The 15,635-nt window shown below is 41.5% G+C and overlaps 1 protein-coding gene across 2 annotated transcripts; it reads right to left on the reverse strand.

Moving 5' to 3' along the window:
* Positions 1–1,274: 1,274 nt before the first annotated feature.
* LOC117532718 (C2 calcium-dependent domain-containing protein 4C-like) lies at positions 1,275–4,685 on the reverse strand. Of its 2 annotated transcripts, none has more exons than XM_034196157.1 (3): positions 4,571–4,685; positions 2,553–3,328; positions 1,275–2,411 (listed from the first exon to the last, which is right to left on the reverse strand). In XM_034196157.1, exons 2-3 carry the CDS (start codon positions 3,294–3,296, stop codon positions 1,860–1,862), a joined length of 1,296 nt encoding a protein of 431 aa, XP_034052048.1. In that variant the 5' UTR covers positions 3,297–3,328; positions 4,571–4,685; the 3' UTR covers positions 1,275–1,859. The 2 variants fall into 2 exon arrangements, with proteins under 2 accessions (XP_034052048.1, XP_034052047.1); XM_034196156.1 differs by lacking the exon at positions 4,571–4,685 and adding an exon at positions 3,890–4,009.
* Between the last annotated feature and the right edge of the window lie 10,950 nt (positions 4,686–15,635).

Genomic DNA, 15,635 nt, shown 5'->3' on the forward strand with positions numbered 1-15,635 from the left:
TCAAAATAGCAGATGTGATTGTCAGTTGATTTAAATTCTAAATGGCCTGGGAAACACCTGAAGTTTATCTTTAGCAAAGTATCAATTAAATCTGTCAATATCACAGAGAGCTGTCCTGACTGCTTAAATGATATGAAACATGATTAAATCAAGCTACTGATTTGTCTACCGTTTTACCCATAGAATATTGGATTTAACATAACATCAATATTTCCAACTGTGACCTGAAAAACAGAACAGACAGACATATTTGATGTTAATTGAACCAAGGACAAGTAAGAATTGAGAAAATACGTTTTCAGCGACTTTAATAACAGTGGGGGAAAAAAGTTGTTCATGATTATAGGCTGATTTTATGTGTAATTCAGACATTATTAGACTATTCATTTTAATTGAATTGCCTCACCAAGTCCACAGAGGCAAAACTAATTACAAAATGTTTTTTTCTTGTTGCATTCAAGACGGTGGGAGATAAATTCAATTTAAATAAATGTATGAAGCCCAGAGATGATTCCATCCCACATGGGTATTGTGGTGACTTGTTTTCGTGTGGTACAAGCAATTGATATATTAAATCTATTTTTCTCTCTTTGTCAGGGTCATGAGAGCGTCTATTGCATATGTACAGAAGACGGGAGACACCCAGGTTAGTTCACCAGTCAATAAGAAATTGCCAAGAGAGTATTTTGATGCTTTGAATGCACTGTAGTGCTTCTAGGGTTATTGTGAGGTGTCATTCTGATGATTCACCAGTAGAGGAGGCATAAGGTCCACTAATGCTTGTTTAGGCTAATACTCATTGGGACCATCTTTGCCTGACAGATGTATTTGTGTGGACAATATGTTTTGTACATGTTTTCCCTCAGCCCAAATTCATTTACATTTATCATCCAAATTATTGAACTTATAAATCAATACATAGCCTCACTGTACACATAACTATAGAACAGGAAAGTTTTCATTTTAGCAACCACGATTGTCATCTTTAATAACTATTTAAACCTCACTGGAGGAGAGCCTGAGTAGCAAACATTTTTTTTAAATTAAACAGGGAGTTTGAATGCACAGATAGATAATATTGCGTGCAGAGGTCTAGGATTAAAAGCTTCACATATGACGCCTGTGTCTGTCTCAGAGGATGAAGCCTCGTACTTGTTTACAGAAGGGAAAGGTTGGGAGCATGGAGGCTTTACAATAAATTCCTAGGGTTGTATTTTGATCCAGCAAAATGATTATATTATATTATGATTAGCTGCAGGATAAAAAAACATCAGTGAGAGTTTAGTGTTTTTATTCTTACGTTCAAAAGCACGTCACATAACAACAGTCATATTAACATAACACCCACTAGCAAAATGCATTTTCCAAATATAAACTCTTTCAACTACACAGAGGCGTTATTATCTTCCACAGGAACGTGCAAAACCCACACGTAATATTACTACATTATTACAAAAACTACAGCTCCAGCCAGATCATCACTGCATCACAGCTGACATGATATTGAGGCACAGCATTACAATGCTCATGAGAGAACGCAACACATTATGTAACTCAATACTTCAAGAGAATACAAAAAACAAGGACAATTTCTCCACTTTTCACATTGCTGATTGACTGGTAATCTTGGTAGTGAACCAGGACAGTGAATTTGTATTCTACAGGGGCTTGAGTTTGTCTCTTTATGTACAGTACATAACACAGTGTGCAAGATTCAACTGCCTGGTCATCTGTAACTTTTACCCTGCCCAGTATTTATCACATATGTTCAGTGTGATCAAAGGGTAGCCAGAGAGAGAGGAATGGCCCCTTAAGATTTGGAGCTACTTGTTTTCACCCGCAGTCTTGACAGTGGCTCCCTAGAGGCCTGCCAGCAGCTCACTGAGCAGCACTTCCCTTTCTCCTAGAAGCACGTTTCTCCTCAGACTGGTTCCTTTGTTCACTACCTTAATCTTCATGGCCAGGCTCTTTACTTGTGCCTGGGACAGCTCGTCAAAAAAGAAGTCCTCGTTGAAAACTGGATTCCTGCTATTCTTGATGATGGTGCTTCTCTGTTTTTGCTGCTTGCCAGGGTTCAGGTAGAGTGCCACACAGCAGTTGATGCTTTTAAGGTCTGTCTGCCTGTCATAGAGGGCCTCGGCTGTCAGCACGCGCACCCTCAGACGAGATGCCTCTGGCTCATAGTGTGTGCTCAGCCTCAGTGACCCCCCCTTGTGGAGGTTGATGGTGTGCTCGCGCTGCAGGAGGTCTGAATCTGCAGCCCTTGAGCTGCGGCTTTTACATCCACGAAAAGCTGGAGAGGGGGGGCAGCGCAGCCGGCGGCGCTGCATGTTGGGACTATTGTCTGCTGAACTGCATTCATCAGTGGAGAGAGAACTGTGGCGTGCCAGAGAGCGCTTGGCACGAGACACCTGGAGGGAGAGACAAAAAGGAACTGTTAAAGACACATAAAGTAGCCTCATGGTGAATCAAACAAGGAAAAACACTTGTGGAACACATTTCAGCTTCATGGCAGCCATTCCTAATACACACTTATGCTTAAAGGGCCTGACCTTGGCTTGTGTCTCCTGGGTGATGGCGCGTAGGAGAGAGGCAGAGCGGGACAGGAGAGGGGAGGTAAACGGGGATGACTCTGCTGAGGAGCAGGTGTCGCTTTCTCCACCGCTAAAATAGCGGTAGGGGTTGCAGTCAGATGGGGCCAGAAGGGTCCCCCCTTGGGTGCGCCTCTGGGAGTTTGGGGAGGTGAGAGGGCTGCCCGGGTCGCTGTGGAACAGGCTCTCCTTGCGGCGGGTGTGAGGAGACTCCACCAGGGTGGAGAAGCCATATGAAGTCTGAGCTTTGGGCACATACGGCAGAGACATTGCAGTCTGTGACTGAGGGTCAGCATTCGTGTTGACACTGGCTCTGTCCCCAGATCCGGCACCTGGATCATCAGCACTCTCTATTTGGATGATGTGGCGGTTGGCTGACCTCTGGAGGTTGCGTGTGTCCCCTCCCAGGCGTGAAAAGAGGCCAGGGCTGCTGGGGTTGTTGCTGCTCCGAGCTTTGGGACTCTGGCTGCAGATGGCATGGTCAGACACAGAGGGTCGTAATGTGGAGCAGTTCTTAGACTCTTGGATAAGAGACTCCTCTGGTGGGCAGCAAATAAGTTTGGGGGGGATGAAGAAATCAGGGATCTTTTCTGGAGTGAGTACGTTGGCATATACATAGACAGGAATGGCCTGTGTTGTGTGTGGGGACTTCGATTTTGTCCCACTGCTCTCCACAGAGCTGCGGAGCTTCTCCAGAAGCCACATGCCCACTCAGACGCCTCCGCTCACAGTTAACTCTGTTGAAAGAAAAGTGATGCGTGAAGAGAAAAAAAGCACATCAAACGATAATAAACAAACAAACTCAAGAGAATTACAGCTTAGTGTTGAGGTTTACTAAATATCTACTCAAAATGAAAATGTGTTCATATACGTGTTGCAGTAAACAATATGTTGAGACATGCAGCAACAGTTTACAGCAAAAGAGAGGACTGAAGTTTAAAGGTGCAAACAATTATTTCACAATTTAGATAATGAAGAAGTTGAGCATCTCCAAAAAGCACTTTAATCCAACGTGTAATCAATGCGCAAACACAATGAGATACAAAATAAATAATCGTCTAAGTGTCCTCTAAACGATTTACACGATCGTTATTAAGATATGTTTCATCTTCAACGAAGTCAGCTTCTGTAGCAAATCAATCTTATTGTTATTTAAATCACTTTAACGTGTTGGAATTTCAATTGATAATTGAAAGTCGTCAATTAAATTAGCAAAGGCGAATCTGAATAACTTTGTTCATCAAACAAAGCATCACTAACCTCCTTCGCGTTTAACTTCTAACATGAAGTATACCAACCTATTTTTCTCCGAAAATGTATCGCCGCGCTGCGCTTCTCTCCAAGTGCTCTGTGCGTAAAGGGTATTTCTCCGTTTGTTCCAAATCACTTGCCAGCGGTAAAAGGCTGCTAGATCAGGCACGCGCGCTTTATACGACGGGGTCTCTGACTTCTGAGCCAATGAGAGGGTTGTAAAGGCTCCCCATGATATTTACCATTAAATAGGCACGGGAGAACAACTCATTTAAAGGCTGTTGTTTCATCACCCACAAAGGCTTTCAAATTATGTTTTCATATCTCACGCCTCATTGATTTTTAGAGGGAGCGTCATGGTAATTTAATTATTCGTTCACGTGACTATTCTATCCTGTTGTTATCTGCAGATGGTGCAAACAGACAGGTACCTTCATTTGATTTCCTGGTGGCAAACTGATAATGATGTGGAGTGACAATATGCTTTGTTCAGCAGAAATCTTTAGTCTTTACTCTTAGGAGGAGAGGATTCTGTACAGGCAGTGAACAGAGTAAAGTGATACACATGACAAAGAAAGTGTTATCACATTGGAAAATAAAGCAGTTATCTTGCTAGCTAATGCCTCTGTTTAAAAAAAAAAAAACCTTTACTGCAGTGCAATACTCTGAGCTGTAAATAAGCCTATCAAATCATTACAGCTAGTCCGGAAAAAGGAAAAAAAGCTCACATCAGCCTGCTGTGCCTTTGAAGTCCCCACACTTGCTTCCAGTTGGTTTTGGGATTGCTTCCTAAAATCGCAGTGTTTGTCCATAAATCTTGTCATAGACGTGCCACTGACTTTGATACACCAGGATTTGTCCTTTGTTGAGCTGTCACATCCAAATAATCTCAGCTGCTTGCTACACCCAAAATGACCAGAGACCTGCAGGGAAGCTGCCGTTTGTAGAGTTGGACCCAGTCTCTGGAACAGACTCCCTGTTCATCTGAGGACATTGGCATCCAATTAGGTGTTTAAACTCCCACTGAAAAGTCATCTTGTAACAAATTAACTTATTAGCTGATATTAAAGTTTATTGGTAATTGAAATGTTTATCTTTTTACATTTTTCTTTACAATTCCCTGTTCCAGCTTCTCTAATATTATTTTACTTATCTTTCTATTATGTGAAAGTAAACTTAATGTCTGGGTTTTGGAGAGATTATTTGAAGGGCTTAAAGGTTCCCTTATACTGTTTTTCATCAATATATTAGACCTCCTGGCTGGTCTACCTGCATGTGCCATCCGACCTCTGCAGCTCATCCAGAATGCAGCGGCTCGTCTGGTCTTCAACCTTCTAACATTTTCCCACACCACGCCGCTCCTCCGCTCCCTTCACTGGCTTCCAGTAACTGCTAGAATCCACTTCAAGACATTGGTACTTGCGTACCATGCTGCGAATGGATCTGGCCCTTCCTACAGGACATGGTTAAACTGTACACCCCAGCACGTGCACTCCACTCTGCATCAGCCAAACGGCTCGCTGCACCCGCACTGCAAGGGGGACCCAAGTTCCCATCAGGAAAAACACGTCGGTTTGCTATCCTGGCTCCGAAATGGTGGAATGAGCTCCCCATTGAAATCAGGACAGCAGAAAGCTTGCACATCTTCCGGGGGAGACTGAAAACTCATCTCTTTTGACTCCACTTTGAGCGATAGAATTACTAACAAAGAATTACTAACAAAGCACTTACTATACTGGCTTACCTAAAGCCAGTTGAGTAGCACTTGAAATGTGTTGGCTCTATGAAATCTGATGTACGTATATTATTCTGTTTTCTTCAAGTTTGTATCTTCTTGGTCGAATGCACTTATTGTAAGTCGCTTTGGATAAAAGCGCCAGCTAAATGCAATGTAATGTAATATTATAGGTCTCAGATATATACAAAACATGTCTCTGAAGTGTTTGGCTCGAAATACCAAACAGATCACCCATTGATTGTAGCATCCCATAATCCCCTCTGTTTCAGCCCTGTTTGAAAAGTGCTGATTCTCTGTCTGTTACTTTAGATGAAAAATAAGGAGCCACTCCCCACGCCCCTCTGAGAGAGATCTGGTTAAAAAGAACACAATGGTGCTCTAGGAGGAGATTCAGGCCCCATTTACACGAGGACGAAACAGGTACGTTTGCGTTTACACAGGGGTAAGGGGGTGAAAAGTTAGGACGATTCTAAGGGCCCGTGACTGACAGGGGCCCCAAAAAACTTTAGAACACTAAGACATTTTTTTTAAGTAACCTTTCATCAATCATCAATAATTGACATTAATATAACGTCATTTTGATAATATACTCACTAAACTTCCAATTCATTTAACTTATTTTCTTCCAAAAGTGAATTATCCAAAGCCTCTGTACGTCCCCCTCTATTTACATGTAATGGTTTGGTCCTGCCTCCAAACACTGTGCGGCACCGCTCTTCCTAGCAGCAGAGAGTGAGAGCATGTGAGGAGGCATGCTAATACTTACGTGTGTACGATGTCTCAACGTCTAACACAGTCAGGCTTTCAAAAAAGAAAAGAAAGGAGAGAAAGACAAGAGAGAGGGACTAAAGAGCGACAGTATGTCACCCAGTTTTTCAAAAGAAGAGGTGGGTGTGGTCTATGAGTGGTGGAAATTAGTCTGTTAGCTAAGCTTAGTCCATTGTAAATAATAATTGTAATGTTTTGCTGACATTAAGTACTGTTAATATCTTCAGGTTTTTCATTTCACTCCTCTTTTAGCTGACATTTAATAAATGCAGTTACATTTTTAGCAGCTATTCAGTTGTCCCTCCCCCTGGTGCCAGGACCAACAGATCCATCTATAGGCTCCGCAGCCCTGACCCCCCATAAGGCTTTGCAGTCTTGCCATGCTGTCCATTGAAAGCCAGTTGTCTAGAAAGCTGGACATCAAGGACTTGATCAGTGACTTTGCCTGTAAGAAGGCTAGGCGCTGGGCTCTTGGTGAGTAAGGCTGAGCCAGGGCTCGTAAAGGGCAAGGCTATGGTAACGATATTGGATCACTATACAAAATGCATGATGAGAAAAAGACTGAGAACAGGTAATAGGCTCTGATTTAGCACCACCATCAGGCCTTTTAATTTCCATTTCCGTTTTGTTGTCCATTTACACTTTAATACCCGCTTATTTTGTAGTATGTATATTTAATAAAAAAATCTGCTGCTTATGTTATTTTTTTGTTATAGCATTTTATAAATTATAATATTTGTGTTAATGTTCACTTTATTTTAATTTAAGAGGTCATGTATATTTAAGTTATATTTATTTTTGATTTATGAATGTTCCATAAAAAGGCATGTACACCATAAAAGCTGACTATTGAGGTCTATTGTCAGGAATGTTAGTGGTATATCAAATAGTGAATTCTACTGCAGCAGAATGTTGCAGTAGAATTTGCAGTCTGCACAGTGTTATATTTTCACCGCTCAGTGTCAGTAAATATTGTGCAGTTAGTATTGGACTACAAGATAGATTTAAGCCTGTACAGGTAGAGTTATTTAAAGCATAAATGAGTGGGTTGGTTTCTGGAGGTGTGGTTACAGCAATTGTGCTTGGTTGGCGTGGCCTGGGCCTGGTGGTGGGGCCCAATGTGATATATTTTCATGGGGCCCAAAATCCCTGGCGGCGCCCCTGCGTTTACACACCGAATTCGTTTTCAAAAAAGTCTTCCGTTCACACGCATTCGGCTCAATTAACGTGGCCGTTCACACGAGACCGCTCGACCCTGGAAACGCTGTAGTACATATGCCGGGCCTGTAAGTGGCGCTGCTGCCGCCACAAAATACACCAAAAGCAGCGAAGAAGACCCCGGAGCATGGTTGCCATGCCCTTCTGTTTATTCTCTGCGGTGGACGGCGAGTGCTCCTGCTGTTAATCTCTCTGGTAGTCACCAGCAGATGAAAAACACCCACCTCTCCGCCTCTTCCAAGGGACGAGGGAACCATGCGGCAGAGTTTCCGCTAACATTTTTTTTCGCCGGTCAACATGTCCGTTAAAGTTGAAATCTTCCGGACAAAATTAGAAAAGTGCCAGTCAGAGGTCTTCTTTGTTATTTATTGAGCTTTAAAACAAATCGATAAAGACTCTAGCCTATATAATAATATAAGAATAATAAACGGAGCCTCTCTTTTCCTCCCCCTCTTCTGACAGCCCAGCAGCAGATCTCTGAGCAGGAGACGTGGGGAGAGGGAGACGTGGGGAGAGGGAGACGTGGGGAGAGGGAGGCGGGGCTATTTCATCGTTATTAGAAAATGATCGTATAGGGCGTACACACTGAGCCGTTTTGCCCCCCAGAGCGTTCCGTTTGCAGATCTACCCACCTTGGGACCCGTTATCGTTTGCGGGGTCCGTTTCCGCGTTTACGTGTCGGCCTCGTGTGAACGAACGGGCTATACGCGAGAGAAAAGTAGCAGATATACAACCCGTTTTGGCATGTAAACGGCACCTCAGGTGATAAAGTGGGCGGGTGTTACCTTGGTTGGTGATTGGCTAATGGTTACACAAGCCAAAAAATCGTTATGACATCATGAAGTGGCCAAAATCTGATCAGCTCATTTTCAGACAGGTTTTTATATAAATGGATCAGGACAAAAAGAGAGCAAAGCTTTTTTCCTGAAAATTTCAGAATCTCTTTACACAGAGGGGACACATGTTTATGTGTAGAAGACATAAAAAAAAGTGCATTTTGCATGATAGGTCCCCTTTAATATCTTTGAATATCTTTCTGATGTTTAATAGACCAGAAGATTCATCAAGAAATTAGTGAGCAGATACGTTGAAATATAAATTATGAAAATCATGTGTGTTGCAACCCGAGTGGTATTATTATTCCAAAAATACAATCCCTTTGGTTCTCTGCATTAAACTCTTTGGCAACATTTTTCAGCATATTCATATATATAGTTGTAAGCAGATGTAGTGTAAAGCAAAGTGTAAAAGTGTTACAGATAATTTTAAGTTGTTTGTACTCACATTAATCTTCCAGGGCTGCATTCCTTGTGTGAATGAAGACCTAACACTAATGTCACTATTAATTTTTCATTTCAGTAAGCCAAAACAAGCCAAGCCTAGGCAGCATCTTTTATGAAAAAGCGCCAAAATTACATAATATGGTAACGGGGGAAGACTAAATAATCATGATTACACACCAAAAACATTATTTCCATTCATTTAAATGCAATGTAACAGAGATGCACAATGCTGTGTAGGATCATAAACCCTGAGCAACTATAAGTTTTGATAAAAAAAGTATTTTCTGTCTGGACCAGTTTCTGTGTGGAGAAAGCTGAAGAATGTGTACAACCCACAGTGTCTTTTACCAGGTGTTAAACATGGAGGTGGATCTGTCATGGTATGAACAGCCATCTCGTAGGAGTAACTTGGACCAATTTATGCTGTCCCTTTATGATATTATTTCAACTCAATAATCCCCCACACCTTGCCAATTACATATTTGTAGCTTTTTTTTAAATATTATTTATTCCAATTCAGAAATATTCAGTTTGTATGTTCACACATATGACAGGATCATTTAAACGCTGTTGTTTATATTCACAAATATATGGCCTCTGTGTGGGTCTCAACTCTGACATTTGCTTATTTGTCCTTGCGGTTAGAGCCTGCTTGGCTGGTTGCACTTTTTCCATTTTCTTTCCCTTTTGGTTAAAGTGTTTTCTCCCGTTTAAAGAAACCCCACCTAAAACTTATCCAAAAAGTTGAGTATGTGACCACAAAAACAGGAGAAGGTGACTGAATCTCTAAAGTAGAACCTACATTTTAATAAAAACCTGTAAATACCAATTCACACAGCCAACCTAATTGAGTTTGAAAACCTCAAAACAGGTGTATGAACCTGGAAGACAAATACTCAAGAAGACCTTTAGCTGTAATTGCTGTCAATGGCGATTCTACACATACCCACATAAAGGCTCAGAATACTTATGCAAATTAAACCATTCATGCTATTCTTCTGAAATACACTGAAGTCAATTACAGATTAGTAATGAGCCATTAGATTTCTGCATCAGGGCTATGATTCATCCACTGGGCGGCCCCCATTAAGACATTCAACCTGTCAACTATTTACCGATTCCATTGAGAAATGCCTACCCCCTTTGCTCTGGTCTAACTACACTAATTAACTGCAACAATAAGAAAATGTGAGTATGTGATGCTTATGACATACCATAAAAAAATGAACGGATGAAAATGAAGTGACAAAGTTGCTATTCTTAGATTCACAACACCACTATTATGTTCAAAAAACATCCTCACAATTTGCCTTGCAGAGTCTATTCATGAATAGACTGTGCGCATAAGATTAGTATTCTATTTTATCTGTATTACCACAAAATAAAAAGTATTCAAATATCTTTGAGATTACTTGTAATATTATGAAGAATTATTGAGATTGTGGCGTGCTATACTGTTAAAATGTAAAAGTAAACACTACATCACTTTAGCCAATGCTCATGCTAGTGCTAATGGGGATCCCAATAAAGAACAACATGCTGTTACTGTGTCATTTTCCTCATATATTATTCATAACATTTTTTAGATATGTCAAACATTGAATGGGGTCGAATTGACCCCAAGGATAACAGGAGGGTTAAGAAAATTAAATGTTACAAACATAGCAAAAACAAAATACATGATATACAAAAAGAGCAAGAGCAGCATACACAAGTATTTACCACATGGCAGTAAAATCTAGCAGCAACGACATATAAAGTGCAAGAGATGATACAAGAGATACCTAAAGTGCAAGAGGAGTTACCCCTGTATTAACCTCTTAAGCCCCAAGCCTGTTTTTCAGGTTTCAGGCTCGAAAATGACATGCCCAAAACAAAAGGACTATAACTTAACTTCTAAAAGGGTTATATGAATAATTTATTTTATCAAAGCAAGGTCACATCTGTGAGTTGGATGTAGAAGTGTCAGAATCAATAAAGATGTTTCAGTGTCAGAGTAAATCCAGATGGAACATAGTCAAAAAGTGTAAATTCTTGTCTCCGCCCAAATAAAACCAATTACTTATAGTGAAAACCACCCTTGAATGATGGGTTAGTAGCCTCAAAGCTTTAGCAATCCAAAGTATAACATATAACAAGTACCCTGTATCAAGATTGAGGCAAAACAAGTGAGAATTGACCTTTTTAGAGAGATTTAGCAAAAAAAGGTCCAAGCGGACTAAGCTTTGGGCACATTTGGTTCCATCAGTGCCATTTAACCTTTTTCTGGTACCAGACTGTAAAAATCATTGTATAACATTTAATTATCACCATTGGTATTCATTCCATAAAAATAAAATAAAAATTATTATTGTAAAAAAAAATTAAGTCTGGGTGTGGTGTGTGTGTGGGAAGTTCCCTCTTTGCATGAGATGCATGTTACTTGCACAATAAAAATTCGGCAACACACTATACAACAAGCATTTTTTGGATACAAAAAATAAACTTTATACAAACCCTGAATGTTACAGTATTACTCCAGTAAGTCATGCCATGCCCTGTAACAGTTCTTTTTGGTAGTGAAGCACAGAAGGACCTGACTCTTCCTGCAGTACACAGGTGTCTTCACCCTTCTGTTGCCAGCATCAGAGCACCTCCTGCAGTACTTCCTGACCTTGGTGGCATCTTCCCCATAATACTCGGGCATCCAGAAGCCATATCATCATCGCCTTCCTCACTGTGAAAACAAATGTGGAAAAAACAAATAGATTAATTCTCTGGCTTGTACTTTCAAAAATGTAACTCAAATCAGAAATAATTTCTCTACAACAACAGCAGAACATCAATTTTGAGTGTGTGAAATAACATTATATCACTCAAAATGTATACTGTGTAAATTATGTGAGACAGGGTTCATATAATCTTTTCAATATTTAATAATATTCCGTCTGTCATATATTAGTGCATATATATATATAGGTAATAATTGTAAGTCGCTTTGGATAAAAGCGTCAGCTAAATGAAATGTAATACCGTGTTAAATTCAACATGTATATGTCTTGTTTATTTAAACAACAAGAACAAGAAACAGCATCCATCTTCTTTGTTTGTTGTTGAGTGTGTGAAAGAACATTATGGCCCATTACCAAACCGCCCCCTACACCCTACCCCTACACCCTACCCCCTACCCCTACACCCTACCCCTACACCCTACCCCTCCGTTTGTGTGTTCACGCGAAGGGTCCGCCATATTGAGGGCTGGTTCAAAGCAATCAGGGCGGAGGCGTAGTGGGTTATAAAAGCCTCCGACAGCGAGTTTGCATGGATGCAGGCTTGATAATCTCACTCCACAGGTGTGCAACCGTTTTTCGGGCATGGAGGAAACAACGTCATACAAATGTGAGTTCCATGTGGTTATTTTTTAAAATGATAAATAATACGTTGCCTTAACTAAAACATGCCTTTGTGAACATGTATTTATAAATCTACACGTGTTAATTTGATTTGCCAAGATTACATTAGATTTTTATTTTGAAGATGTACAAATCTAAATCGGAATCAAACTAACAACACATGTGTCAATTCATGTATCCATTCACTTACGAAATCGGTTTAAACTTAAGTGTGATTTGTAATTTCAGGGACTGTGGTAAAAACCAAGGCACTTATTGCTTTAAGAATGGAAAAGGATGACCTGTTCTGCAAAAAACGCAATGCTGCCAAAGAAGCATGGGAGTGAGTTATGCACTCAATTCATATTTTGTGCAATGAAAGTAATGAATGTGCACTGTGGGTCATTGCCTTAACACCAATATATATTGTTTAAATATTCTATGATAACAGGTCAATCATTAAGGAACTGGACCTTGGGCAACATGTGTCTCACAAACAGGCCTCCAAGAAATGGGAGAACCTAAAAAAGAAATACAAGGTAAATGGTGTATTGTTATTGTAAAACATGTTTGTTTTTGAAAAAGCTGAACAAAGATTTCTAACATGCATTTGTTTGCAATAGGAACTTAAAAGGCCAAGGACTGGAACAGGGACTGATCAGGGGGAAGAAACCCCTGCAACATGGCCCTTCTTCATGGCCATGGATGAGGCCATAGGTGCAAGGCCTTCAATTAGTCCTCCTGTCCTTGTTGCCTCAGCCTTGGCAAACCCCACAATCCTCTTTGATCCGGAGGCTGCTTCCTGCTCCTCTTCCTTCCCCCCCCCCAAATGTGGCTGATGATCCAGACCCCTCACCACCCTCATCACTGTCTGAGGCTGGAACCACCCAGCAGCCCCCCCCCCCAAAAAAGAAAAGGTGCTATGGGAGTGCTGGAGTGCCTAGAACGCGAGGCAGAAAAAGAGGACGAACGCCACAGAGAAATAATGCAGCACTCAGATACATTTCTAACCCTGTTCGAAAAAATGGTCGACAAAATGTGATTTATTTCCCCCCCCCCGACCATTGGCCATTTCTATGTTTGATTATTGATGTTACTTAAAAGACTTGTTTTTGTTCGCTTGTATTATTTATTTGGAAGACAATAAACCTAATTTAACGTACTGTCCTTCATGTCTTCAATATTGTATGGGATATAGTAAATACAGGTAGATGGGTGATGAAGGTGACATTGCGTTTGCTTGATTGTTAGATGGCTACATTGTTCTGTGTGGGTTTCATAATGTAAAAGGAAAAGTTTTGCACAAAGTAATGTTGTGCACGGAACTAAAGTGTTTTTTCCAAAGTCTGAAGATTAACCCTGAATATCAGCATTTTAAATAAAGATATGTCTGTGCGCTTCATAGGTATAAGGCATTAAAATATACATGACATTTACGGTCTTAATTGCTCATGTCAAACCATTTGCAGAGTTTCACTCAAAAACTAAAGTGATTGTATTAGAAGACCTGTGTTCATTTTCTGAACCTTTGCTCTGTGCTCGTGATTGAATGATCCAAGAGGTAAGGACATTTGTCTCCAATTTGGGATTATGCAGAACGACAATTCAGGAAAACCAAGTTTGAAATAAACGGTGCACAGGTTTATTTTATTTCACCTCTTTTCTCTAAAGCGAGAAGTGGAGCTCACTAAAACAAACAAAATTAAATCAGGTATGTGTGCACATCATTTCAAAAACACAAGTTAACAGACAACCACGTTTTTCCAAAAAAAAAAAAAAGTTCATTAGATGTAATCGTGCTCTCTCAGGTGTGGTGCCATTTGGACAGGAGCAGAGTTGTGCAGCAATCCTGTTCCTTAGGTGGTGTCCAGGACTTTCCTGTCCACATGCTGCGGCAGGGGGAGGACTCTGGTCCCCATCTTCAGGGGGGAAGGCTTCAGCATCCTCAAGGACATCGTTCATGTCTATGCACAGATTGTGCAGAAATGCACAACATGCAATGATGTCAGGGGCAAAGCTTGGACTGACCTCCAGCGCTTTGAAAAGGGTGGCCCTCCAGCGAGCCTTCATCCTTCCAAATGCTCTTTCCACCACAGACCGAGCCCTGGCATGATGCCTGTTGAATCTGGCCTGCACCTGGCCGCGAGGGACCTTGTAGGGTGTGAGTAATCCCACTGGTTTTTCCAGGCAGGGATAACCACCGTCCCCAAGGAGGAACCAACCAGCTGGGGGAAACAGTGCCTGGCAGAAGATGGGGCTGTTTCGCAGTACTCTGGCATCATGAACGGAGCCTGGATAGCCGATGAAGACATCCAGGAATCTCCCAGTTGAGTCACAGATGGCCTGCATCTGGATGGAAGGAAACAGCTTGTAATTGATGTACTCCTTGTGGTACTCGTTTCCTGGAGGTTTGATGCGAATATGGCATCCATCAATCGCACCAGCAGCACGGACTCTTTGCAAGCTGACAGAAGCCATCTGCAATCTCTGGCAGCTCATCTGGGGTTGGCAGGGAAATGAGGGTCTTCAGGTTGGCCTTTATCTTCCCGGTGACGTGTTTGATGATCCTGTGGACCGTCGATTTGGGAATCCCGAATGCTGAACCCACCACAGAGAGTGATAGTCCATGGGCCAAGCTGTAGAGGAGAACAAGCACCTCGATGTCTTGTCCCCATCCGTGGTCCTTTGGGGAGGAAAGCATCTGCACTAAATACACCACACTAGATCGCTTAACTCTAAAGTCCTTCTTTAGACAGGCTTCAGGGTTGGCATACACGGCGAGAATTGGGGCAGTGGCATTGAGCTGCATGTAAAGACCTTTGCCCCCCAGTAGTAGTACTCATACTGGTTCAATCACATTAGTATGCATAACAAGTGACAGGTGGACACGCCCCCAATTATGCAAATGAGCTAAGTCCCGCCTCCCATTGTTCGACATCCTTTGATGTGGGGGTGAGGGGTCATCACCCCCTAGGGGTGAAATGCCCCCCTGTGTAGCGCCTTTGTTCGAGATCCTTTTGATGTGTGTTATGTGAAAAGCCCCCGGGCTAGCGCCTTTGTTGTCTAATTCTCTGATGTGTTGATTAAGTCTCTTTGAAGTTCTATTGTATGGCCCCCCTCAGAGCCCTTTTGTTGTCTAATCTAATTATGACGTCTAATCTAATTATGATGTCTAATCTAATTAGCCTTTGGTGTTTGCCCTTTGATGTGAAGTGTTACAACAGGCCGGTGTGACTTCACACTGGTGTGCTATAAACCTTTGATGTTAATCTAGGTGTCTCTTTTAAGTTATGTGTGAGACTGTCTACCCAGCCCCCCTCCCAGCCTCCCCCCTTTTCTACCCCTTATATGTAAACCTCTATTATCAGTCCATCCTTTATGTTCTTTTTTTTATCCCGCTAAAACCATCTTTCTG

The sequence above is a fragment of the Gymnodraco acuticeps genome, unplaced genomic scaffold (genome assembly GCF_902827175.1).
Source record: "Gymnodraco acuticeps unplaced genomic scaffold, fGymAcu1.1, whole genome shotgun sequence".
In the NCBI taxonomy this organism is placed as follows: Eukaryota; Metazoa; Chordata; class Actinopteri; order Perciformes; family Bathydraconidae; genus Gymnodraco; species Gymnodraco acuticeps.